The sequence below is a fragment of the Hyperolius riggenbachi genome, chromosome 6 (assembly GCF_040937935.1).
Source record: "Hyperolius riggenbachi isolate aHypRig1 chromosome 6, aHypRig1.pri, whole genome shotgun sequence".
Taxonomy (NCBI): domain Eukaryota; kingdom Metazoa; phylum Chordata; class Amphibia; order Anura; family Hyperoliidae; genus Hyperolius; species Hyperolius riggenbachi.
The window spans coordinates 128,507,975-128,534,917 of NC_090651.1; the positions used below are offsets into that span (position 1 = coordinate 128,507,975).

The 26,943-nt window shown below is 43.4% G+C and overlaps 1 protein-coding gene across 3 annotated transcripts in view; it reads right to left on the reverse strand.

Moving 5' to 3' along the window:
* The window catches only part of SUCO (SUN domain containing ossification factor), a 162,530-nt gene that overhangs the window by 18,220 nt on the left and 117,367 nt on the right, over positions 1-26,943 (reverse strand). For all 3 annotated transcript variants that reach the window (XM_068239885.1, XM_068239884.1, XM_068239883.1), the window contains 6 exons: positions 23,996-24,061; positions 20,670-20,750; positions 17,966-18,059; positions 12,533-13,645; positions 11,433-11,520; positions 5,150-5,254 (listed from right to left, as the gene is read on the reverse strand). In XM_068239885.1, coding sequence (XP_068095986.1) covers positions 5,150-5,254; positions 11,433-11,520; positions 12,533-13,645; positions 17,966-18,059; positions 20,670-20,750; positions 23,996-24,061 — 1,547 coding nt within the window. The remainder of the gene's footprint in view (positions 1-5,149; positions 5,255-11,432; positions 11,521-12,532; positions 13,646-17,965; positions 18,060-20,669; positions 20,751-23,995; positions 24,062-26,943) is intronic.

Below are 26,943 nucleotides of genomic sequence, written 5' to 3' on the forward strand. Positions count from 1 at the left end.
AATGTGGAAATTAATCCTGTTGCCTGGTCAGACCATCACACTATCCACTTCTCCCTCTCAATACCAGCCGTCAAACACCAGGTCAAGAATCAAATAAAATATCGCCGCTTAAAAGGGCTAACACCTCAACATATCCGAGATAACCTTAGCTTTGATGAATTGACTGACTCCAGCTTGGACCCTGATACTCTGGTGTTTAAATACAACAAATGTGTGTCCTCCACCTTTGAGACCATTGCTCCTCTGCGCACCAAATATCTTACTCCACACCATCATGCACAGTGGTTTGATAATGCTATAAAAGAGCTGAAAAGACAAGGCCGAAAACTTGAGAGGCTGTGGCGCAAATCTCAGTCCCCAGAAGACAAACATGCCTTAATCTTCCACTTGAAGAGCTACCAAAAGGTAATCACGGGAAAAAAATCATCCTTTCTATCACAAGAGATTGCAAATGCAGTTAACAAACCAGCCCAACTGTTCCGCACAGTGGAAAAACTCTGCAACCCAGCATGTCAAAAACTTAATATCGAGTCTTCAAAGGACCTCTGTGACCAATTTGCCCATTTCTTCACAGACAAAGTCTCCGCTATAAGGTCCGCCATCCAACTTACAGCATCTGAGCCTAATATAGCGCCGAAGACCATTAGCAGAGACAACGTAACACCTTGGTCAAACTTCAAAGAAATTGATGAAGAAGTCACATCAAGCATCCTCCTTCACGTCCGCCTAACTACCTGTGACCTGGATCCTGGCCCAACACAGTTCATGTTGAACTGCCCCGACCTGTTCGTACCGGTATTCCTCAAAATTGTTAACTGTTCCTTACAATCAGGGATATTTCCTGCTTTACTGAAGGAAGCAATCATCAGGCCTCTCCTCAAAAAACCCTCCCTGGACCCAGATGCAATGACCAGCTACAGACCTGTCTCTAACCTCCCCTTTCTGGGAAAGCTAATTGAAAAAGCTGTATACCTCCAGCTAGAAGCCAGAATCCTACAAAATAACAGTTATGACCCGTTCCAGTCTGGCTTCAGGAAACACCACAGCACTGAAACTGCCCTCATCCAAATATGCAACCACCTGCTCATGGCAAGAGACCGAGGAGAGTGCTCGATCCTCATACTGCTAGACCTTTCTGCAGCCTTTGACACAGTTGACCATGACATCTTGATAAACAGGCTACAGGAATACTGCGGCATTGATGGCATAGTACTTCAGTGGTTCCAATCCTTCTTGAGTGGCAGAACCCACAAAGTGTCTATGGGGCCCTTCCTGTCCACCCCTGTAACACTTAAGTATGGGGTGCCCCAGGGCTCAATCCTCTCTCCCCTGCTTTTCACGATTTACATGCTACCGTTGGGAAAACTAATCCAAAAACATGGCCTGACATACCACTGCTATGCAGACGACACCCAACTATATCTTTCCTTCAAGCCTGGTGTGACAGACCCAACTCTAACTATAAACGCCTGCTTACGTGAACTACAGCAATGGATGAATGACAACTGGCTGAAACTAAATGCAGACAAAACTGAAGTCCTTCTGATTGGAGGGCAGAGCATGATAACAAAACAACTTAACTTGCAGTCTTCACCACTGGGAATAGGAGGCACGGATCTACGCAGCTCTGATCATGTGCGTAGCCTGGGAGTTCTAATTGATGGGGATTTAAACTTCAGAACTCAAATCTCTGCTGTGGTGAAATCATCCTATTTTCACCTGAAGAACATTGCAAAAATCAAGCACCTCATACCCCCAGAAGATCTGCCAACCTTAGTCCACGCCTTCATCACATCCCGACTGGACTACTGCAATGCTCTCTACACTGGCCTTCCAAAAAAGGCCTTGTACCGCCTACAGCTGATACAGAATACTGCTGCCAGACTGCTAACCAACCAACCCCGTCACTGCCACATAACGCCAGTCCTGCATTCCCTTCACTGGCTACCTATAGAATGGAGGGTCCTATTCAAGATCGGCCTACTAACATTTAAATCCCTGAATAATCTAGGCCCTGGATACATGAAAGATATGTTACAGCTGCGAAGCAATCCCCGCATTCTCAGATCCACAGGTTCTAATAATCTAGTCATACCCAGAGTCCACTTAGAAACTTTTGGTCCCAGAGCCTTCTGTCATGCTGCCCCTACGTTTTGGAACTCCTTACCTCAACAGATCAGGACAGCCCCATCCCTGGACGTGTTTAAATCCAGACTGAAAACCCACCTGTTCAGTCTGGCATTTGCAGAAATATAACTTTTGTTGTGTGAATACTTCATCCTACTAATTACTGAATCTGAGAGAGCCTAAGCGCTTTGAGTCCTATGGGAGAAAAGCGCTATAGAAATGTTATTGTATTATTGTATTGTATAATGTTCCAAAACTGCTTGAAGAAAGAGTCAGACAGGTCAAAATGGAAGAATACCAGCAGGCCCTTGTGGAGACTTTAGAGAGGAGATTGACATCCTCCCCCTCCTCTAGCCAGTTGTACGCCAACAGACTGACTTCCGCAAACCCAGGACGACCAGGAGGGCAGCAAACCACACAAGCCGCAGCTAGTGCACAAAAGGGAATGGTATCGGCAGTGTCCTTGGAGTGGGAAAATTTTCTGACAGCCATGCAGCAGCCCACAGAACAGCAAGCGTGCACATCCGCCTCCAACACCGATCGCCTGGAGAAGATGGTCAAGGACTACATGTCAGATGGCGTAGCTGTGTTGAACAATCCATCTGCACCCTTCAACTATTGGGTATCGAAGCTAGACACCTGGCACAAACTGGCAATGTACGCAATAGAGGTGCTGGCTTGCCCGGCAGCCAGCGTTATGTCGGAACGCTGTTTCAGTGCTGCCGGAGGCATCGTCACAGATCGGCGTATCCGCTTCTCCACAGAAAATGCAGACCGTCTGACTCAAATTAAAATGAATCAATCCTGGATTGGAAACGACTACGCAACACTCCAGGACCCCAACCAAGTAACATGAACAATGAACATCTGTGATGGGTTAGTGTTGCCGGTCCCTTGTTACGGAACCTCTCATCTGTATTACATTTATGACTGCATGGCGGCAAAAAGCATTGCTATATCCGCACGCTTTTTGTCCTCATGCAAGGCCTGGGTTGTTGTGTCTCAAAAAGCGTGGCCTTCTCCTCCTGCGCCTCCTCCTGTTCCATCACGTGTGCTGCCGCTGCTGGGTTTGCGTTTCCGGTCACTGTTTATGGAACCTCTTATCTTTATTACATTTATGACTGCATGGCGGCAAAAAGCATTGCTATCCGCACGCTTCTTGTCCTCATGCAAGGCCTGGGTTGTGTCTCAAAGCGTGGCCTTCTCCTCCTGCGCCGCCCTCCTCCTGTTCCATCACGTGTGCTGCTGCTGGGTTAGCATTACCGTTCCCTTTTCCTGGAACCTCTTCTCTGTATTACATTTATGACTGCATGGCGACAAAAAGCATGTTACCTGTGCAAAGAAACATGACATTTTCCGCATTGAAAAGACAGGTTTTTCCTTTGAAACTTTACAATCAATTTTCTCAAAAACTATAAGCTCTTTTTCAAATATTTTTTTTCCTCTTGTACCCACTCCCAAGGTGCACATACCCTGCAAATTTGGGGTCTGTAGCATGTAAGGAAGCTTTACAAAGCACGAAAGTTCGGGTCCCCATTGACTTCCATTATGTTCGGAGTTCGGCGCGAACACCCGAACATCGCGGCCATGTTCGGCGAACCCTAACATCCAGGTGTTCGCCCAACACTACCAGACACCGCTCGCTCATGCACCACCCTGCTATCCCTCTTACCCTATCCATTAACAATACATGCTCTGAACAGCACTCATTCCATGCAACAACACACCAACAATGCAGTAATGATCATTAACCCCCCTGGCGGTATAATTCCCGTGGCTGCGCAGCCACGGGAGGGTTTTTTTCACTTTTTTTTTTTAAGCATGTAGCTAGCCTAGCGCTAGCTACATGCTTTCCCCCTCCCCGCGGCGTCCGCCCGTCCCCTCCGATCGCCGCCGGCGCCGCTTGCCATAAGGAAATCCCGTTCTGAACGGGATTTCCTTGAGGGCTTCCCCCGTCGCCATGGCAACGAACAGAGTGACGTCACAGGGAGTCCCGATCCACCCCATAGCGCAGCCTGGCGGCGATTGGCCAGGCTGCGCAAGGGGTATGCGGGGGGAAGGGGGGGCTGTATCCGCGGCGGGTAGCGGCACATCGGCGGTGGCGATCAGACCAAACACGCAGCTAGCAAAGTGCTAGCTGCGTGTTTGAAAAAAAAAATTATGCAAATCGGCCCAGCAGGGCCTGAGCGGCACCCTCCGGCGGCTTACCCAGTGTCACACACGGGGTTACCGCCAAGGAGGTTAAAGGCGACAATAATATTGCATGTATACAAGGCATTTACACTGCCTTCATGAGTGTCTATCTAGAGAACAAATGTGAGTGTATTCACATCTGTCCGCTGAAAGCATTTCAAGCGTTCTACTACAGGTAGTCCCTGGTTAACGAACGAGATAGGGACTGTAGGTTTGTTCTTAACCTGAATCTGTTCTTAAGTCGGAACACTGTGCCATCTCGGTCCCCTGTACCTCATCTGTGCATCCAGTGTCCCCCTCTGTGTCCCATCTGCCCTCTGTACCTGCTTATACAAGTTTAAAAGCCATTTTTCTTTGAATTTTTAAACTATTTTCTCAAAAACTACAAGTCGAATTTGAAAAAAAAATATGTTTTTGGCTTGTTCCCATAGAAACACAGAATCCATGCCGTTTGTATCGGCGGGTCGTTCGTAAGTTGGGCACTACCTGTACAATCAGATATCCAACCACCATCTCATGAAATTTCCTTTATGTGAATTCTGAGCAGATACTGCTTCTGCTCTAGTAAGTGTAAAAGTAACAGAAAAATTCAAGAAATACATTCATCCATCCAATGTATGGGTTTACCTTTTGCATAGCCACTGACTAAAACATGTAAAAGACTAAACTAAACTCAGAAAACACTACAGCAGCAGAGTAGTAGTATAGGTTTTGTTTTTGAGTGAAAAAAAATGCAAAACACAGAAGGGAAGTTCAGAAATATCAAAACAAATCACAATATGGGCAAACAAAAGGCATTATGAACAGATACAACATGTAAATGACATACCTCCTGTTTCAGTTCAGTCACTGTATCTGACAGAGTAGTCACTAAAACGGACATATTGTGGAGCTGGGCTTGTAGAAGCTGTATAGATTCCGTCTGCCTCTGATCCTGATGCAACAGACATAAGAAAAGGTTAATCGTGATAACGTAACCTCAGTGAGCACCAGTGTTTTGCAGTCAGTAACATACGCTGTGTTTTTTGGCAAAATATTAGCATTGGCAGCAAGTGTAAATGTAGCATACAGAGGTTCTTTAAACATGTGCCAGCCAACAAAACAGTCCACATTTGTTAGGCATAATTTCAAGATCACAACATGTGCCAAAATAATCTGTGAGAAAGTAAACCTGTCAGATGAAAAATAAGCAGGCGTATAATAAATAATAAAAAAAAAGAAACTTAAGAACTTCAAATCAGGAAAAGATCCTGAAAACAAAATTCAATACAGCAGTAAATAAACATTAGGCGAAAAGATGTAATTGCTAGTCAAAGCCATATAAGTGCATGCACAGTCCAAAAGAAGGCAGCTACCAATATACCACGTAGCCTGGTATTAGCCTTTATTCCAGGGCTGTGGAGTCGGTCCAAAAATCCACCGACTCCGACTCCTCAGTTTAGGATTCCACCGACTCCGACTCCACGACTCCTCTAATTTGCATATTACAATTTTGTTGATTAAAAGTATGTAACATGAAATTCGTCTCATAACTGCCAACGCTTAGGAATTTTACAAGACAACTGAAGTGAGAAGGATATGTAGACTACCATATTTATTCCCTTTAGACTAAAACTAGTCCTTAGTAATAGTACTTGTAAAAGGTACAAACCGGAACAAAGAACATCTATCAGGCCCTAGGCAATGTAAGTGTGGGTACATGTAAGAATGATGTGCAGGTACTCTGCAGGGGAATGAGGAGATTGTAAACAGACAACACCTCTGTGTTCAATGTGCAGAGCATTCTCAGTGGATTCCCTGCAGCTCTGTGAGGAGTGCATATGTAGAGTATAGTACTACTGTGTAACAAAGTAAACCTGAGACAGATGAAATTAAAGTTTTATACATACCTGGGGCTTCCTCCAGCCGCCTTCAGGATAATCAGTCCCTCGTTGTCCTCCTCCACCACCTGGATCTTCTGCTATGAGTCCAGGTACTTGAGCCAGTCTGGCGTAGTGCGCATGAACACACTCCACCGCTAGGAGCATACTACACCTGTGCAGCACTATTGCGCAGGTGCAGAATGTTCCTGGCTGTGGGAGTGGCATGCGGCCGGACTGCGCTGACTGGCTGAATTACCAGGACTCATAGCAGAAGATCCGGGTGGTGGAGGACAGTGAGGGACTGATTAGCCTGAAGGGGGCTGGAGGAAGCCCCAGGTATGTATAAAACTTTACTTTTCATCCGTCTCAGGTACCCTTTAATTTGTAGTCACCAAACCAAATTTTAATAACATATCAAATTATTTGATTTCATCAGCAAAGGGAGTGCATACATTTGCATAAATCAGCATCAGTGCAGAATTATTTCCATCTCATTGACCATCTCTATTAGTGACACAGCTACACATCAGGCTTTATTCTTACAGCATAGATGTTATTTAGTATATATAAGAGATTCCTGTGTACGCATCATATATACAGTCACAATCAGATATGTATAACTGACCTTAAAAATACGGGGACTGCTTTATTGAAGCAGCACAAGTAACTAATTTTGATTGGTTTATTTCATTTTTGTGGACTAAGCACAGCTATTACTGTATATATACATTATTTTTAATGACTATTATCTGAGAAATAGAACATTTTATCATATTTTCTATTTTAATTACAGTTACAAATTCATTAGGAGTCGGAGTCGGTGCATTTTTTCCCCGACTCCGACTCCAGGCACCCAAAATTGCCCGACTCCACGACTCCGACTCCACGACTCCGACTCCACAGCCCTGCTTTATTCTGTGGAACTGATCAATGTATTTGTTATTTATCCAAGCTTGTCATTTCCAAACTAAATGAGATTACTTTACACAACCTCAGGGCAGCAAGCCCAACACACGTATCAAATTCCTCTACACCAATTGTCTACGTTATAAAAATGAATGCAGGGAGAAGCATCAGAACATCCCTTATTAGCATTCATGCAGAGCACATTTTGCTAGCTGTGAACAAACTACTTTAAGCAACACAATGGCTATCATTCATAAAGCATTTCCGCATGCAGAAATGCTTAAAACAGCTGACTTTACCGAACACTTAGCAAATTCTGCATTCATAAAGGCTCTTTCCGCATGAAAAGCTGACCTTACCGAGCAGAGCGATAAATCATCGCCTTGTGCGGTGATTATCGTAACAAAATGTAACAAAATGTTAATTCATAAAGATTACCGCAAGCGGTGTGAGGTCGGGAAGTACTCTCTTGGATGTGGCGATAATGTTAAGTTAATGGAGACACAGACCTCCCAGACAGCTGCAGTAGAGCGGAACACGGAGAAATGTATCAACTCGGCTGCTTCATGCGTTTCCGCAAGCCTACCGCCTGCCTATCGCCAGCCTAGTTCGGGAAATCTCCACACTGCTATCGCAACTGTATACATTTTTATGAATAAGCAGCCAAAAGTCTAAAATACCGCCAGCTGTGTTTTCCCGCATAGATTTACTTTACCGACAACACTTTTATGAATGGTAGCCAAACCAAGTACCGCACATCCCCTTGTGAAGGCCACCTCATGGATACATCTCTCACTCCCAAGTGCAGCCTAGGCCTGAACGATTTTAGGTAAAGATTGAATTGCACGATTTCTGTCAAAAATTTGGATTTCGATTCGATTCACGATATTCTTCAAATCAAGCTTTAGCACTAAATTCACAATGTACACATTAACATTTACAAACCAGCACTGACAGAAAATGACATACTATCAAATTGATAGTATGATGGCATTTCTGTCATGTTTGTAACGGTTACTGCATTATATGAATCAATCAAAACAATGTGTTAGTGAGGCGAGAGCAGTTTGCAGGTCAGTCCAGCCCTTCTTCTGAAGTCCGCTGTGCACTGCAGTAACAGCTTGCGAATTCGGAAAAAGATGGTCCTGTCACGTGATCGTCAACGCGGGCAGTTTTGAAGATATCGCAGCGCTTTCCTGCTGTGTGCAGCCAGTAACAATACAGTGACAGTCCTTCTCCAGCTGTACAGAGTCCTGGCCACAAGGATCAGTTTGTGTGAGCAGCAGCAAGTCAGCAACTTCCTTCCCTTAGCTCTCAGAGTCCGCAGGGTAGGCTTCGGTCAGTTATCAAGCCTGTCAGTCACAGTCAGCTCAGCTCCTTTGCAATAAATGCAGTGCCTAGCAGGCCAGCACACAACAGCTTTGCATAGAATGCAGATCACCATGCATGCACAACAGCTTTGCACAGAATGCAGGTCAGATCACCACACTGGCCTCAATTCATTAAGCTTTATCAAACACTTTATCAAACGTTTGATAATTTACCTCATGGGCAAAATCAAATTTGTCATTCACTAAGGCGTTATAGGTTTATTGAATGTTTTATTGATAAAATGTTCAATAAATCTATAACACCTTAGTGAATTCAAAATTAGTTTCCACCCATGAGGTAAATTATCAAACGTTTGATTAAGTGTTTGATAAAGCTTAGTGAATTGAGGCCACTGTGTGCCTCATTCCAACCTCCTCTGTGCAAAGATGGGGGCGGAGCTGTGATAATTCCTTCTCGACTCACAGGCCGGCGGGCTGAGTCTGCCGCCTGCCCAGCTGTTGATGCGCTAGGTGGCGGGAGAGGGAAAAAGAGTGAGAGCCTGTGGGCGGAGTCTGTCACCCGCCCAGCCAATGACACGCTAGGTGAGCGAGAGGGAAAAAGGGAGAGACTGCGGGCGGAGTTTGCCAGCCGATGACTTAGGAGGAGGAGGCTCTAGGCCAGGCATGGGCAAACTCATCTCTCCAGCTGTTACGGAACTACAAGTCCCACAATGCATTTGCCTTTATGAGTTATGACTGTGGCTGTCAGACTCCTGCAATGCATTGCGGGACTTTTAGTTCCTTAACAGCTGGAGTGCCAAATTTGCCCATGCCTACACTAGGCGGAAGAAAGGAGGAAGTGAGCCGCCGCCGAGAGCGAGACCTGCCAAGCGGGAGTGACTGTTATTGCTGCATAGCGGGAGGGCGCAGAATAATATCGTCAAAAAACGCCACTTTGGGGATTTCTATATAAAAAGCGGTAAATGGTTCAGGCCCAGGGCAGCATATTTATAAATAGCTTCTGAGGCTTGCAAAGTAAGTCTGTAAAGTTTGGTATACCACACAGATGGCATCGCAGGCGGCCACCTTTCACCCAGACATATGCTTGTCACAAATATTGGCATTTAGCCTTTACTAAGGTTCGTCTCAAACATTTTCCAGTGGTCATCATTTTTATAATATAAATTATCAATCTCTTCTGGCTGTGAGCACGCCTGTGTGTAGGAGATACATATCTAACAGCTATTAGCAGGTTTCATAATTTTTAATACACTTTTAGCTAGGAATGGTCAGTAAGGGCCCATTTCCACTAGAGCGTTTGCTGAATCGCAAAATCGCTAGAGATTTTAAAATCGATACAGTTTGCTAAACATAGGAATCGCGGTAGGTAATTTCCACTATCGCGATTCATTTTTTACTTAATCACGATTGCTTCGCAGATCGATTATTGCCGCGATTTTGCTATGCAGTGCAAACGCCAGGAAATCGCCAGGAAAATTTGGACTTTGCCGAATCGCAAATCGCTAGCGTTTAACGTAAACGCTAGCAATTGCTAGTGGCAAAGGGTCCTACTGAAACCTCCATTTGTGTACATGTAAAAAAGGCGCATGGGGGGAAAAGGGCGCTGGAGATGGTCACTAGTAGAATATCAGTAAAGTGACGAATATTCTACTATTTAGTAAAGATTACAGATTACAACCTTAATTATGACCTAACCCTACTCTAACACAGAACCCTCCCCTCTACCAATGCCTAACCCTAGGTGCACAACCTAAACCCCCCACCTAAACGTAACCCCTAGGGACACAAACACACCTAACGCTAAAGACCCCCACCTTGTATTCCTAATTACCAGTATTTTCACCCCGAAAGTCGCAATGTCAAAAACCTTGATTAGCAGTTATAAACAGTAAATAGTGGCTATAAGTGGACATAACAATGAACAGCAGCTATAAACCTCCGTTTAAAATTTCCATTTATAGCCGTTACTCCTGGCTTTTACCATTGCCGCCTATAATATAATCATAATCCGAACATTTGTATAGCGCTTTTCTCCTGTCAGACTCAAAGCACTCAAGAGCTGCAGCCACTGGGACATGCTCAAGGGGTCACCCAGCAGTGTTAGAGAGTCTTGCCTTGAACTCCTTACTGAATAGGAACTGACCTAGCCAGGATTCGAACCCTGGTCTCCCATGTGCCCTTAACCAGTACACTATCCAGCCACAACTATGGTGGCACCATTTTTTACAGGGCATTTCCGCCAACCTTTTTACCTGCTTCGCTCAATATTCAGCGTATTGGTTCAATACAGGAATTCTTTTTGAAAAAAGGTTATGGAGAGCACATATGCCTTGTTGTTTTGATGTAATCTTAATACAGCTGTGCATTGTTTGTATAAACTGCTCTGATTGCCTGTAGACTGTACTAACACATCCTTTTTACAGATGTATACAATCTTGGGATGTTGGGGTTTTTACAATGTAATTTTTTCTTTTTTAATACATGGATTGGTACTTTGCAGATTGGTACTTTGCAGAGCAAGTCACTTGGGATTGGTACTATGTAGAGAATCAGTACCCAAGTTGCTGAGGTTTGGCACTCTAAAGAGATGTGACTATTAGTTAACAGCTCTGCTGGTGGCGCGCTACATGGCTCGGTACAAACAGACTTGCAATTTGACCTGCGTGGGTAGATACGGTTGAACTTGTGCCAGCAGGACCCAGCATTCATGTCTAAAATGTATAATGTGGAACAGTTATAATTGTACCATTGCTTCCCATAGTAATTGTTTATATTACGCACATTTTGAATAGGCACATTTGTAGAAAACAACTCTAGTATAGTAATCACCCACCCACTCTACACCAAAGCTGCTCAGCTCAGACACGTGTTTCCACACAGACCATTTATTTTACATTATGAAACGAAGGCAGCCTTTCAAAAGCAGGCATTTATAAAAGGCCAGAATACCTCCAACATCTGTGACTGGAATGCAGCACTAAGAAGCCAGTTTCTAATATTTTAGCCACAATACCTGTTCTTCTGCTATTCTTGAAGTATTTTGCAGCTTTAGAATAGTCTTGTTAAAAGCTCTCTGCATTTCCTCCATTTGTTTGCGGTACCTAAAGAATAAATTAATAATAAAGGCAAAACAATGACTTTACAAGTGATCTAAGACACAGTATTATAAAAGGTCATGCTTCACATTCTGAGACATTTTACGGTCAGCACAAAATAAATGAACTTTGTGCTTTTACATTATTTGCACAATGTACCAAATCTACAAGCAAATTCCGTAACTAAACTTTATTAAAAAGTGCAAAGGGAAAGTCACTCCCACAATTCTGGTACAGTGTTGAAAGCGGTCAAGTTTAGCATCACCCGCAGTACATTGAGAAGTACATTGTTTTTCTGCACACACACTTCTGGTCCCAACAGTTGCATCAGGCTGAACATAAAAAGCCCAAGAACAGATGCTGGTTCACATTGTGAGCGACTGCGCTCAGGGGTTTGATCTTTCTCTGATCAGAGAGAGATTAAACTGTTTGCCACATAGGGTTGCAATCTAAACATGTATAGCCACCTTAACATACATTACCAACTAAAAGAAGTCAAGTTTTGGGTGGAATGACACTTCAATCATGACAGGCACAAGATAACACACTGACACACTAGGGAAAGATAAATCAAGAAAAAAAAAACCTCTTTGCTTTTTCTGCCACTCCCTGCTGCAATGCTGGCTTGTAATTGCCAGTTTTAGGCAGTGTTTACAAACCAAAAACATTGCTGCTAACCAGCATGTGATAGGCGGAGAGAAGCTCAGTCTGTGACTCATACAGAGCCTGGAGAGGGTGTGTATAACTTCTACCTATCACAGCAGAGCAGCACATTCCTGCCTAAGCCAACAAAGGAAAAAAGATTAGATTATATAACAGAGATAATACAGCCACTGTGCAACTAGGAAAGGCTGCAGTAAGACAGACCACATTAGAACAGGTATAGGAACTTTTAGGATAGAAGAAATGAGGCTGAAAATTTTGTTACAGAGTCTCTTTAAGATTCCTCATAAATATGGTAATAAAACGTGTAATGAAAAAAAAAAAAAGTGTTTACTTTAAGTCAGACGTGACTTACCTTTGACTAAGCTCTTCAAGATAGCGGCTACTTAAAGACATGTTAACTTCAAGAGCTTTAATGCGATTATTGAGGCGCATAAAGACAGACTCCTTCTGATTGGAACCATGCACTTGATTGCCATTAGTATAGCCCAGTTCAGTTGAGTTCTGTAATTCAGCATAGAAATCAGTGTTCATTCTGTGTAGACTGCTGCTGATATCCTCAGACACAGGTTCTTCCTCTTTTTTGTCTAATGTAGGTGGGCTCTCTATGGTTTGCGTGGCTGCAGGCTTTAGTGTTTCTTTTGATTCCAACTCCTCTTCCACAGAGACAGTGGCTTCCTGAGTTGGTAGACTCTCAGTTGGTTTAATAATATCTGAATAATTAGCCTGCTCTTTGACAAAACTCTCTTGGCCGTCTGGTAAAAGGCTGGACTCTGAGCTCACAGTCGGCTTCTCTGCATAAATCAAAGTCTCGCTGCTTTTGACCTCCTTTGTTTCCTCCGGTACATCCTCCGGTGAATTGAGGCTGGGGCTAAGTTCCATTTTTGTGGCCTCTGAAACAGACTCAGTAGATGGGAGTTTCTCTTCTGTACTTATATGCGCAGCATCTGGCTGGGTAATAGCTTGCTCGTGACTTGGTTCCAGGATGACCTTATTTAATTTGTCAGTCTGTGAAGTATCTCCTGGATTCACCAAGATAAAGTCTGTGGTCGCCTCTTCAGACGTTTTGCTCTCAGATGGTTCAGAGGAAGCCTGAGTAGAAGTTGGACTAGCTAAAGTTTGCTGAGTAGACTGAGAGGAGTCTTCTTTCCTGCGCTTGTATTCATTAACCTTGCTACGCTGCCTCTGAATGGCCACAATTGCTGAACACCACTTATGCATATATTCAGAAAATGTGGAAATACAGCAGACAGTCGCAAGCTCACTACAGTACATCTGTGTCTCAAACTCAAACCATGACACTTTCTCTTCCTCCTGATCCTCACTTCCTAAAAGAGTCACAGTAGACTGCAGAGGCGGTTCCTCTTCTTCCTCTTGTACCAACTGGACGATAGGATCTTCTTTAGGAGTGTCTGGTTCTGGTTCAGGTACAGATATCGTAGGGGGTGTCAGGCTTTCGGTTTCCAATCTAGAAAAACACATCAAATTAACCTTTCCAAGTTGAAAAGGACTATAAAAATAACAAAATCTGTTTATCTGAATATTTTTCAACGTGTTTAAATTAAAGCTACAACAACATCACTTATGAAACCACAGTAGAAATGTAACACTACTAGTTTACAGGCCTTTATGGAATTTGCAAAGTTAACCTTCAAATATGCTTTTATGAATCTTGGGAGAAACAAGAGTCCTCTTTACAAGTACAGTATCTCTTAACTTATTCAAAGCTTAGTCAATATGCGTGCTTGCAAAGCACCAAGCTCTGTTAATAGACTAGTACCACATCTTCAACTGCAGACAGGTTCTGCTTCCTGTCCAACACATTTAAAGCCTGCTTTAATTGCTATTTAGCATACATGTGAAAGAAGGTTCGTCAGTGACAATGCATTCCATTGATATGGCCAGGAACCCCAATAGTGTCAAGACACATTTATTAACTACTTTGCATCCAGACCTTGTTTGCCCCTTATGGACCAGAGCAGTATTTACATTTTAGCCTTGTCCCTACTTAATAAGCAATAACGTTATCCCCAATTATGACACCTAAATTATACAAATATTGTATCACAACAAACTAGGCTTCCATCGTATGGTACTTTTTCCTTCAAACAATTCTGTTTTCTCTGCAAAGTTCTCAGTTTTACCAATTCCAGCTTAAAAATAAAAAGCACTACTGTAGATGAGCACACATTTTGTTCGGCTATTTCTACAGTTTATTACAAAACTTAGATTATGTTCCTGTTACAACGTATGGTGAAGATATTTGATTCTGAAATAATGCTACAGTGTGTATTTTTCACTATGGACAAGTATTTTGAATGGTAAAAATCAATCTTATTGGTTCAGGGAACATATATTGCCTTTCACCAATTAGTGCAGCATCAGATAGTGCCGGAGGTGTGCACAGGAACAAGCCCAGTCCTGCACAGAACTGCTTCAGCTACAAGACGTATCTCTAAGTCCTCATGGCTTAGATGAAGTCACAGAGGACATACAGTGGAGGAAATAATTATTTGACCCCTCACTGATTTTGTAAGTTTGTCCAATGACAAAGAAATGAAAAGTCTCAAAACAGTATCATTTCAATGGTAGGTTTATTTTAACAGTGGCAGATAGCACATCAAAAGGAAAATCGAAAAAATAACCTTAAATAAAAGATAGCAACTGATTTGCATTTCATTGAGTGAAATAAGTTTTTGAACCCTCTAACAATAAAAGACTTAATACTTAGTGGAAAAACCCTTGTTTGCAAGCACAGAGGTCAAACGTTTCTTGTAATTGATGACCAAGTTTGCACACATTTTAGGAGGAATGTTGGTCCACTCCTCTTTGCAGATCATCTCTAAATCCCTAAGGTTTCGAGGCTGTCTCTGTGCAACTCTGAGCTTGAGCTCCCTCCATAGGTTTTCTATTGGATTAAGGTCCGGAGACTGACTAGGCCACTCCATGACCTTAATGTGCTTCTTCTTGAGCCACTCCTTTGTTGCCTTTGCTGTATGTTTTGGGTCATTGTCGTGCTGGAACCCCCATCCACGACCCATTCTCAGTTTCCCGGCAGAGGGAAGGAGGTTGTCGTTCAGGATTTCACGATACATGGCTCCGTCCATTTTCCCGTTAATGCAATTAAGTTGTCCTGTGCCCTTAGTAGAAAAACACCCCCAAAGCAAAATGTTTCCACCCCCATGCTTGACGGTGGGGACGGTGTTTTGGGGGGTCATAGGCAGCATTTTTCTTCCTCCAAACACAGCGAGTTGAGTTAATGCCAAAGAGCTCTATTTTGGTCTCATCAGACCACAGCACCTTCTCCCAGTCACTCACAGAATAATTCAGGTGTTCATTGGCAAACTTCAGACGGGCCTGCACATGTGCCTTCTTGAGCAGGGGGACCTTGCGAGCCCTGCAGGATTTTAATCCATTGCGGTGTAATGTGTTTCCAATGGTTTTCTTGGTGACTGTGGTCCCTGCTAATTTGACGTCATTCACTAACTCCTCCCGTGTAGTTCTAGGATGCTTTTTCACCTTTCTCAGAACCATTGACACCCCAGGAGGTGAGATCTTGCGTGGAGCCCCAGAGCGAGGTCGATTGATGGTCATTTTGTGCTCCTTCCATTTTCGAACAATCGCACCAACAGTTGTCACTTTCTCTCCCAGCTTCTTGCTAATGGTTTTGTAGCCCATTCCAGCCTTGTGCAGGTCTACAATTTTGTCTCTGACATCCTTGGACAGCTCTTTGGTCTTTCCCATGTTGGAGAGTTTGGAGTCTGCTTGATTGATTGATTCTGTGGACAGGTGTCTTTTATACAGGTGACTAGTTAAGACAGGTGTCCTTAATGAGGGTGACTAATTGAGTAGAAGTGTCTAACCACTCTGTGGGAGCCAGAACTCTAAATGGTTGGTAGGGGTTCAAAAACTTATTTCACTCAATGAAATGCAAATCAGTTGCTATCTTTTATTTAAGGTTATTTTTTCAATTTTCCTTTTGATGTGCTATCTGCCACTGTTAAAATAAACCTACCATTGAAATGATACTGTTCTGAGACTTTTCATTTCTTTGTCATTGGACAAACTTACAAAATCAGTGAGGGGTCAAATAATTATTTCCTCCACTGTAGATATACTGTAGTAGTGGATAAAGTGGTTAAGCAAGTTCTGTTGAACATAGCTGGTAGCATTATGGGAAAGTGTGCCTTCCCTGGTCAAAACATACAATTTTGAAGTCACCAGCCTGGGAATCTCTTCATTTCAGAGTAAGACATTTTTGGTCTTGGTTATTAATGACTTGCATGTCAGTTTACTTCACAGATATTCAAGTTATTCTAAAGTTAGTCTCTCCCACTAGCCTTGTAATTGTAGATTCATTTTTATAAAAAGCAATGAATACCTGTAAACAAGTACATAAACTACAGCAGTCATGTGACCACCACTTGTACATGTGGTTTTCTGGGGATAGCCACCCAACTGCTTCTCACTACTCCTCTCAATCAGGATGTGAGGATGGCATGACCAAACTGCTATTCCAGAAGCAAGTGGTACAGCAGGCTGGGGAGCCTGTCTGTCGTGGCAGAAATACAGAGAGGAGGTTATGGCTGATGTGTACATCTGATTACAAGCGAAGGCTTTTTATTATTATTTTCAACATTGTAATCTAATATTACAATGCCATTAGTAGAGCACAAGAACTTTGATAAGGTTTTTGCTTGGGAGAGGTTTAAAAGTTAAGAGAATTAAGGCGACAATCTCTGCCTAGGCATTCATTTAAAGGGCAGACTTAAACGAGTCTATACAGGATAGAAAGACTCTTGTTTAAGTCTGCCATTAATAGATATACAGGTATCCCATGATGTTGCTTAAAGATCTGGTATGTCAGATCGCTAGAAGGCTCACCTGCCTGCTGACATGACTCCTGGCTTCCTACTATGTCACCAAGAGAGCCTGTACCAAGTCATAGTGCACATGCAGCGGTACAGTGGATAGTGGCTGGATAGTGTAATGGTTAAGGGCTCTGCCTCTGATGTAGAAGACCTGGGTTCAAATCTCAGCTCTTCAGTAAGCCAGTACCTATTCAGTAAGGAGTTCTCTGGGCGAGACTCCCCAACACTGCTACTGCCTACTGAGTGCGCTCTAGTGGCTGCCTTGCAAGTGCTTTGAGTACGACCAAAGAAAAGCACTATACAAAAAAGAATTATTACAGGTGCTCGTGGTGATGCCGGACACAGGAAGAGGACAGGAGATGCGGCAGGTGAGCCTTCACCACTCACCACGTGCATGTGGAGGGGAGACAATGACCAAGAGTCCAGTGAAAGCAGAGTTGACTTTATCAACAATTTGAGCGCAGTTCCTGCCGCACACATTGCGACAGATTTTCTGCCATGGTGGAAACTGATCTAAAGATCAATCTGATTTGGTAGCCATATTGTTGCACTGAATATACTCCAATTCAACATTAGCAAATCGGAAGGTCGATCGGAATGCAGACTCGAGGAATGTATGGGCGCACTGTGCCTTTTAGATGAAAACAAATACAAATATATTAAGAGGATACATTCGCTATGATCTAAATATACTAAATTCTCTCAAACTGCTCCACGTTTAATAATACAATTAGAATTCCTTATCAATGTTTCCGCTTGAGAAAACTTGAGAGGACACACACTGTATACATGCATTTCCTTTTTACACTAGCAGGTGCACCTAGCTCAGTGCCACCTGTCCTGTTCCTCATTGCCTTCTAAAACTTTATGCAAGGACAAAAATGGCCAGATAAACAGCTCTAACAGTAGATACTTACACAGGTTGTTCCGTTGGAGTTTGTTCTGTGGTCTTTGCTGTACGGTTTTCCTTACTCTCTGCAGTCACATTTTTAGGGCTGCTTTCATTCAAAGCTTTAAAACAGAGAAGGTGTATATAAATGACATTAACATCAAAATAAAAGTTTTCCCCCATGCACTACTTTTCTAAAGTAGACTGCACTGAGACAAATACAACTAAGCAGTAGCTTGACAAAAGATGATGTTCATTAATGGGCCTACTAATGGGCATACTAAGTGTCTCGCTGCCAATCTGCATAGCACTCCACAGAATCACAGAGTATTACCATTTAAGCCTAATTGGAATCTAGGCAAGACTCCCACATCACAGAAAGCAATCATTTGTTTTTGTCCATCCAACTGCAAAACCCAGTTGCGCTCTTGATGAGGTATTGGGCAGGTTTATGCTTGAACTTTTAGAGAGAACACATTAAACCTACTCAGTGTTCAGCTGATCTCAGCATTTTACTGATACACTAATGAGTTTAGAGGGTCAGTATAACTCTGGTGGCAGAGTGCATAGCACCCAAGCACATTATTCAAAATAGAGTTCAGCGCCCATATTTGATAAAGGCACCCGTTGAAAAGGGTGCAGGAAATAGCCAGAAGTAGAATATCACTAAAATTTACTATATGAATGAAGTAGTAGAAGATCAGTAAATTTAACATAACCTAACCTCACCTTACTCTCACCACCCCTGGTAGTGCCAAACCTAAAACACCCCCACCACCCTTGGTGGTGCCTAACCCTAAAACACGTGTCGAACTCCAGGCCTGGAGGGCCAGATCCATGCCAGTGTTTAGGATGGACTGAGAAAGAGGAATGTGTTCTACCTGATGGACCACACCTTTCCTGATTCAGCCCCATTCATTCATTTGAGCTGTATAAAAAATGTGTGAGGATCTCGGCCCTCGTAGGAACGGTTTGACATACCTGCCCTAAAAGAAACCTGAAGTTAGAGGGATATGGAAGCTGCCATATTTATTTCCTTTTGAACAATACCAGTTGCCTGGCAGTCCTGCTGACCATTCTGGCATCAGTGGTGACCGACTCACACCTGAAAAAAGCATGCGGCTAAAGATCTGCATCGTTGTTCAGGGTGTATGGCTAAAAGCATTAGTGGCTGAGGGTCAGCAGGACAGCCAGGCAACTACTATTGTTTAGCATTAAATATATATGGCATCCTCCAAATCCCTCCAACTTCAGGTTTCCTCTAATTCCACCCCCCTAGGTGGGCACTTAACCCCCTCCCCCCCTCCCCGGGGGACACAATATGCACCTTTTTTAACTGTTCTGAGATCAGCACAAATGGTTACTAGTTTACTATCAGAATAGGCACAGTATAATAGCTTAGTACATGACTCTCTCTAATAGTATAGTACTATTAGAGAACTTCTCTGTCTTCTCCATTACCATTCATGCTGAAAGACTGGATCCCAGGGAACCTCTTGCAGCACAGATATCCATTCAGAAGATATCATGTCATGACTGCCTCTCTAAAAATAGCCAGTCACCATGTGTCTCGTTTCTGAGCTGAAAGGAACCTCACATTACCCTTGTGCAAAATACGGCAATGCAATACTGAATGAATATCCCAGGGGGCAATTATACTTACCTGAAAAGCAACTCCTGCCCAGAGAGGGTGTTCATGCATCTCACCACTGTATTACCATACTTTGTAACTTGGCCGAGTGATCATTACCACAGCAAAGAATGTTTTTCAATTTATTTGCACATATAATGCACATGGTACACACGCTAAAGGCAGACAAGAACACTTTCAGCAATGCAGAACACAAGCTTGCAAGTCATTCCACTGCAAAGGCCCCCAACACCTGCTCTACCCCATGTTACCTGGATTACAGGGGTTGTCAGACATCTAGTTAGGGTCTGAGCACTCTTTAGCATTGCATTTCAGCCTACATGTATCAGTGTGTTATATGCAAGGACAACAGTGCATTGACAGCACTATCTATAGGTATGTGCAGTGCAATGGCACATTTTGGCAATACACTGCTGCATGCATTTCTGTGCACAACACAGCCATGTCCCAATCAGTCTAACTGAATAGGGTACAATAGAGAAAAATGTGGGTGCACCAACCCGATGAATGATATTTTAAACTTCAACAACAGATATTGTAAAGTCCATTCATATGTGATGACATTGAAAAAAAAAAAAAAAAAGTCTGTGGTGCTGTGTGTGGAGTGACAACCTGGAAAATCTAATAACTTGTGTGTGCAAACTACGCTTGTTTTCAGCAATTTCCCTTTGTGAGGAGCATGTCCTGACCATGATCTGCTTACAACCACCCGTAGCGGCATTTCTCTAGGGCTACCTATAACATAACCAGCACCCATCCATAAAGGATGTTACTGACATCAGGTGCAAGACTTTCCTGCTGTTACAAATAACTAAGGCAGGTGCGTTTTTGTAAAACGTATAAGCACCTGTGTTCTAGACCAGCGCAGCAGTGTGCTCAGGCCCTAAGCAAGGCATCAACCTCTACCTATCACTCGAATAAAATGTAATCTTACACTTATGATTGGCTAACACCTGTAAATACAATAACACTTACTGTACTATGACCTCTCTAAATAGGAGGATTGTAAGTAATCTATCCACGTACACTCACAATATCGGACCACTGTTGTAACTTAAAATACAAATAAAAAAGCAGCTACCTTTCCCTTCAGTGTTTGCTTCCTCAGTATTGGCACCCAGCATGTTAGCAGCAAGATTATTCACCATGCTAAGAATGGCATCTGAAGAGAATGCAGGGAACACAAGCAAATGTTACTGGACTGCAGTTCTAGCAATGCTTTTACTGAGGAAAGGAGGATGAATGTGATAAATCTGTACAATAGATAAAAATATCAGCTGCGCTTAAATGTTAAGTCCTAGTTAACAATACTTACGTTGGATTTGCATTCAAAGTTTTGCGTTGAGAAGATTTTTATGACTTCCCTGCAGAGTTTACTTTATCAAATTATTTAGGTAGTTAAAGCCAACTCCAGACAAAATGTTTTCTAATCTCAGAAGTATCTCAAGCTGCTGGGAACACATGGCCACATTTTTTTAAAACTGTAGTTTAGCTGCAGAAGCTTTATTTGACAAAAATGAACATATGGGAAGTTGCTGACTAGTAACTAATGTGTTTAGTAAGAGATTTGACTGGAGTTGGGCTTTAATCACTTCATGCCACAGGCTGAAGGGCTTAAATGCCCATGCACAGGTGCACTCCCGTGGTGCGTGTGCACTTCGGAATAATAGAGGTTTGGCACTAATGGTGCACAAATAGGACGTTTATAGAAGTCCATTTTTGCAGGAAGTGGTTAAAGACCACAATCTAAACAAATTTTGCAGCAAGAATAGAGTAGTAATACAATGCAGCGGCACAGGCGAGAACGTTTTTTTTTTCTTTCCCTCTCTGCCCTACTGTACCATCTAAACGGGTCCCATATATGTGAAGTTGACATTGAGGAGCAGGAGAATCTATATGACTGAGGGGACGTGGATATATAGAAAAGTTTCTGCAGTGCATAATTAAAAAAAAAATGTGCTCCCCTCTCGCCGCTGTGTGAAAGCCGTGCACGGGTGTGGCAGCAGGGGTGTGTGAGAGGAGCAAGAGACAACCTCTCTCACTACCTCTGTACAGCATAACATTAAGTATAAGTGCATGCGCACTTCCTACAAACTTCATCTGCCCACCCAACACTTCCTCCGGCTGCGATACAGGATGCGGTTTGCTGTTGCTAAACAACGGCAGACAGCCAATTGCAGGCTGAGAAGCACGCGCTGCACTTATGCAGAATGTTATGTTGTACAGAGGTATTAAGAGAGTTTGTCCCTCGCTCCTCCCACACATCCCTGTTGCCACTCATGTGCACGGCTTTCACATAAGCAAGAGGGGAACTTTTTTTTTTTTTACTATGCGCCCCAGAAACTTTTCCATATAATGGTGTCCCTTCGGACACATGGATTCTACTACTCCTTGACGCCGACTCCACATCTATGGATCTGTTTAGATGGTACACTAGGGTACAGAGGGAGAAAAAAAACAACTATATTTCCTATGCTGCTGCATTGTATTACTACTATTCTGGCTGCAACATTAGCTTTGATGGTTGTCTGGTAATTGTAGCCAGTATGGCATTCTATAAAACGCATACTATACATGGGAAATGGACTCTGCACACAAAAAGCTCAGGGATAAAGCATATATTAGGTTGAATGAGTGATGGCTCCACCCGAAACATGTTGTGCCTGATCTTGATGCTCCTAATACATGCTTATTGTGGAGCCCCTGTCCGCACTTGGAGCTGAGTTATAACCTTGGTGAGGGAATTGCTGGTGTGCATGGGATATTTCAGTACAGTAAATTCTAAACCACTAATCAGATGGCATTCTGCAGTTAAAACGTTTAGCAGCACTAAAAAAAAAGCCCAAATCACAGCAAACAAGACAGCAGCAATGCAATATACACTACTAAAAAAAGCTTTAAACAAAATATGCTAGAAAACAGCCAGAGATCTACAGCTGTCACCGCAATTGCCGGACGTACAGGACAAACGTCCCTGCACAGGCCAACAAATTATAGATACATGCAAAGTAAGAGGTGTGATGGCTGCATCTCTGAAGCTGCTCCTTGGAACTGATGTATGGATAAGTAGGTTTAGGTATATTTTTTAAAATATACTTATTCATTTCCTTTGGAAAGTACACAAGAAAAGCCTATAGCAGTACCTACCGTGCCTGAAGATTTCCAGGTCATCAGTCATCCAAATTGACAGATAACACCTAAAGGACTTGTAGTGTCAAACACACCATCAAAAAAAGAAGATTCCGTCCTGTTTTCTTGAGTAATAAGGAGGAAAGCTCGTACCAGATGCCATTACAAAATCCAACGTGCTTTGTAAAAGCTACAGCAGCATTTTGGATCAAAGCTGGAATCCAGTCAGGTGAATGAAATGTGTATGTAATCCCCACCATTTGTAGGTATGGCCAATGAGGCATAAAGAATTAAAAGTTGAAAAGCTACTGTTTTCCTCTTTTTGTTCCTGTAATAGTTACTTTTTGTACAAACTGGCACAAAAACCGTAAGATTTTACTACTTGGCAGTCCTCTGAAAGCCCTTCAATGGTAGGGTAATGTCTGAAGACTGAATCGTACAGAAGCAGTAGCAGTCATCTGCACTACTGCATCACCTTCCCTCTCCCACCCTGATAAGTGAAGATAAGGCTCCCCACTGCCTCCTTTAAAATATGAAATATGAACAGGACCAATATATCAAAATGGGAGTGACCACTGGAGTGACAGTCAAGGGTTTTAAACTTTTCCTACAGTATCTAAAATTAAAAGTTTTGTCTAAAGTTATACTTTAAAACCTATAACTGAAAGCCAACAGGCCCTTATTGTCAATCACCCCTGGTTCACTACACATTCACAGTGGTGCTTTGCGGTGTAATGGCAGCTTTGTAATGCAGCTTATCGCACTACAATGCACCCCCAATTCAACGTTCACAGTGCGGAAGGTGGGTTGAGGTATATTAAGGGCCTGTTTCCACTACACGCAGATTGGATGCAGAAAAACGGACTCCAATGAATGCCTATGGGCCTGTTTCCACTAAACGCGATTTTTCTGATACAGATTTTCCCATAGGCATTCATTGGAGTCAGTTTTTCTGCATCCAATCTGCATGTAGTGAAAACAGGCTCTTACACAGTATGTCACCTCTAAACACAGTAAAAGTGAAGGCTACTTTTCATTGACCATATATGCTTCACTGTACCCAATGCAACACGCATCGCCGCAATGTTCCCGCTGTCACGGGGAACGCAAAGTAACGGCCACTGTGAACGTGGCCTAAGGGAAAGAATTACAGTCATGATCAAAAGGCCCCATGTATAGATCACAAACAAGTTAGTAAATGAGTCTATAGCTATCCAATTTGTAAGTAGATGCATCTTTCATTCAGACCGACTTGCCAAAATAATTAAGCCCACTCACTTGTAGCAGAACCAAGCAGGTTTTTAGAAGATTTATCATCTCTCGTGCTGTAATCCATAGGATAATCTGAGGAGAGCAGAGAATACACACACATGAATATAACATACTCAGGCTAATGTATGAGATGCCTACAGCCAGCCACAGCTCCTAGGCAAAGCTTAGCAGTTTATTGTAGAACATAGTAAGAGGAAGATACAGATCAACAACAATTACAATTCGACTGTTTATGAAAGTGGAACGGTTTTTGGTTTATTTTGGAGAGTGTTGGAAGGGGTGAGAAATACAGTCTGTTTTATTAACCACCCTGGCGTTCAATTTCCCCAGGATTTCTGTGCAAAAAGTGTTTCAATTAATTTCCAATAATTTTCAACCTTTTTTTTTTTGCAATTAATTTTTTTGGGGGGAAATTGAATTCAATACAGGTTATTGTATTGAATTTAATTTAATTTAAAAAAAAAAGTGTTTTCTGCAAGATGGTGACGTCACCAAGTCTCATAATGTAACTGTACGGCAAACGAGACTTCGGAGATGGAGGAGGAAGGGCGCTGCAGCCGTCGCTGGAGAAAGCCCTCGGGTGAGTACATCCATTTACTCGATGGGCTGAGACAGGAGGGGGGGGGGGGATCGGGAGAGAGGGGGTTTGGAGGGGGATAGGCCACCCAAATAGCCACCATTGAAGGGGGATCCCCCCACCCGCACAGAGGGGGATCCCCCCCCCCACACATAGCCATCATTGAAGGGGATCCCCCCACCCGCACAGAGGGGGATCCCCCGCCCACATTGCCATCATTGAAGGGGATCCCCCCACCCGCACAGAGGGGGATCCCCGCCCACATTGCCATCATTGAAGGGGATCCCCCCACCTGCACAGAGGGGGATCCCCCTCCACATAGCCTCCGCATACAAGGGGGAACCCCCGCACATTCTCTGCCCCGCTGGCTGCCCAGGGATTCCCTAGGGTGGCTGGATGCTTGTTCTGCACGCTGTGGGTAGCACAGATCGCTACCCACAGCGTGCAGTCAGGCATCCAGCCATCCTGGGGAATCCCTCTGATGAAAAAAAAATGCAGCCGGAGGGGCAGAGAAACAGGAAATCTCCCTGTCGGCATGGACGAGCTCAGCTCGTCATTACCACTTTTTGCAAGTTTTTGCTGGACGAACTCAGCTCGTCCATACCGCCAGGGAGGCTACCAGCATGTGTGCCCCCAATAGAAAGAGTTATTACTTGCTATCCCAAAGTAAAAAAAAAGAAAATCAGGAAACCTCCTCTGAGAACTACTGTCTCCCTTGGAGAGCTACGCCCAATTATAATGGTTGGCAAATGAAACTGTAATATTTACTTCACTTTCTATTCTAGTGTTAAATTTCACACTATAAAAGGTGAGGGGGCAACCAGCATACATAAAGAAGCACAAGTTAAAGAAAGAATTGCCACAAATAAAAAAAAAAAAAAAATACAAAATGAATTTCTAATTTAAAAGTAAAAAAAAACATTCTAGTTGAAATAGAATTAATATCTCGTTTTATATCTTCATTTATAAGGGTTGACATTTTTAACTTTAGTACAGAGTAAAGTAAACGGTGGGAAAAAGAAAACCCCCAAACATCCTCTGAATTTCACTGCATCCAGTGCGAACATAACCACTAGATGGCATCAGAGTAACAGTTAGGTCTCCCATCACATGTTATGGATCAGGATCCCTTGTGACATGGTTAGGCCCCGTTCACACTTGCGGTTCGAGTCCGCAAGTGTCCGGGCGTCCGGGGGCCGCAAAGAGACCGTACGGGTCTCTGCGGTGGACACAAGTTGCCGGTCCGGAATGCATCAGTTCCGGCTACAAAAAAGTAGCCGGAACTAGATACATTGCAGTGCCAGAAAGGCACCGCAAGCATGGGGGATACCGGCGTGTAGTCCGGGCCCCCCAAGTGGCATAGGACCGGTGCTGGAAGCATCCGGTCCTATTGCCAGTGTGATGAGAAACATCCGTTTCTCGTTGCACAGCATGGCCGCATGTTCGGGTCAGGATCCGGGCTGGGTGCGTGGGCCGGATGATCCGGACCCGAAAAATAGCGCATGTTGGAAAAGTGTCCGGAGTCCGGATCCGATCCGGCTCCGTTCTGTACGGAAGGGACGCATGTGAACGTCCGCATAGACTTTGCACTGCTATGCGGAACGTGCGTTCCGTTTGTACAGTATCCGATCAGGTGAATCCGGACAGCGAACGCTAATGTGAACCAGGCCTTAGATCAGTTGTAAAAGGAAACCTTTTCAGAAAAGCTACTTACACCCGCTAGATAAAGCGGGCAATGACCACCACCTCTGCCAAGAATCTAGTGTGTATAGTACCCTCCACCCTCCGTTCCTTTTCCGCACACTGTTGAGTGATCCACCTGGCAGCTGAGAGCATGGTTCTCCCCACTCACCCCTCCCACTCTGATATGCCTTGTGTGCAGTTTTATCGGCCCTCCCCTGCATAGCCCTGTACAGCCTTGGCCTAGCACTGTCTCCCTAGTTCAGATTCCTGCAATATTTAGAAGAATGCTTCATTTACTGTGTGAAAGAACCTACTGTATTCATTTTTCTGTGGATAGTGAGGGAGAATTTGAGAGCCTAGATTAGGATTTCCTGAGGGTAAGTCTGCCTATTTTTTTGTAGACATTACAACTTTCTTAACAAGAAGTTATTCACTGAATAGCTGTAGCAGCACTTAAATAAGGGGATGGGGAGGGGGAGGAACAAAAGTAACCCCTCACTTATTTTCTCCAATCCTCTCAAACAGTTCTGTAGACGGTAAAGTACTCTAGAATCGTAATCCGATAGACACACTAAGTGGCCTCAATTCACGGAGCTTTATCAAACACTTTATCAAACGTTTGATAATTTACCTCATGGGTAAAATCTAATTTTGAATTCACTAAGGTGTTATAGATTTATCGAATGTTTTATCG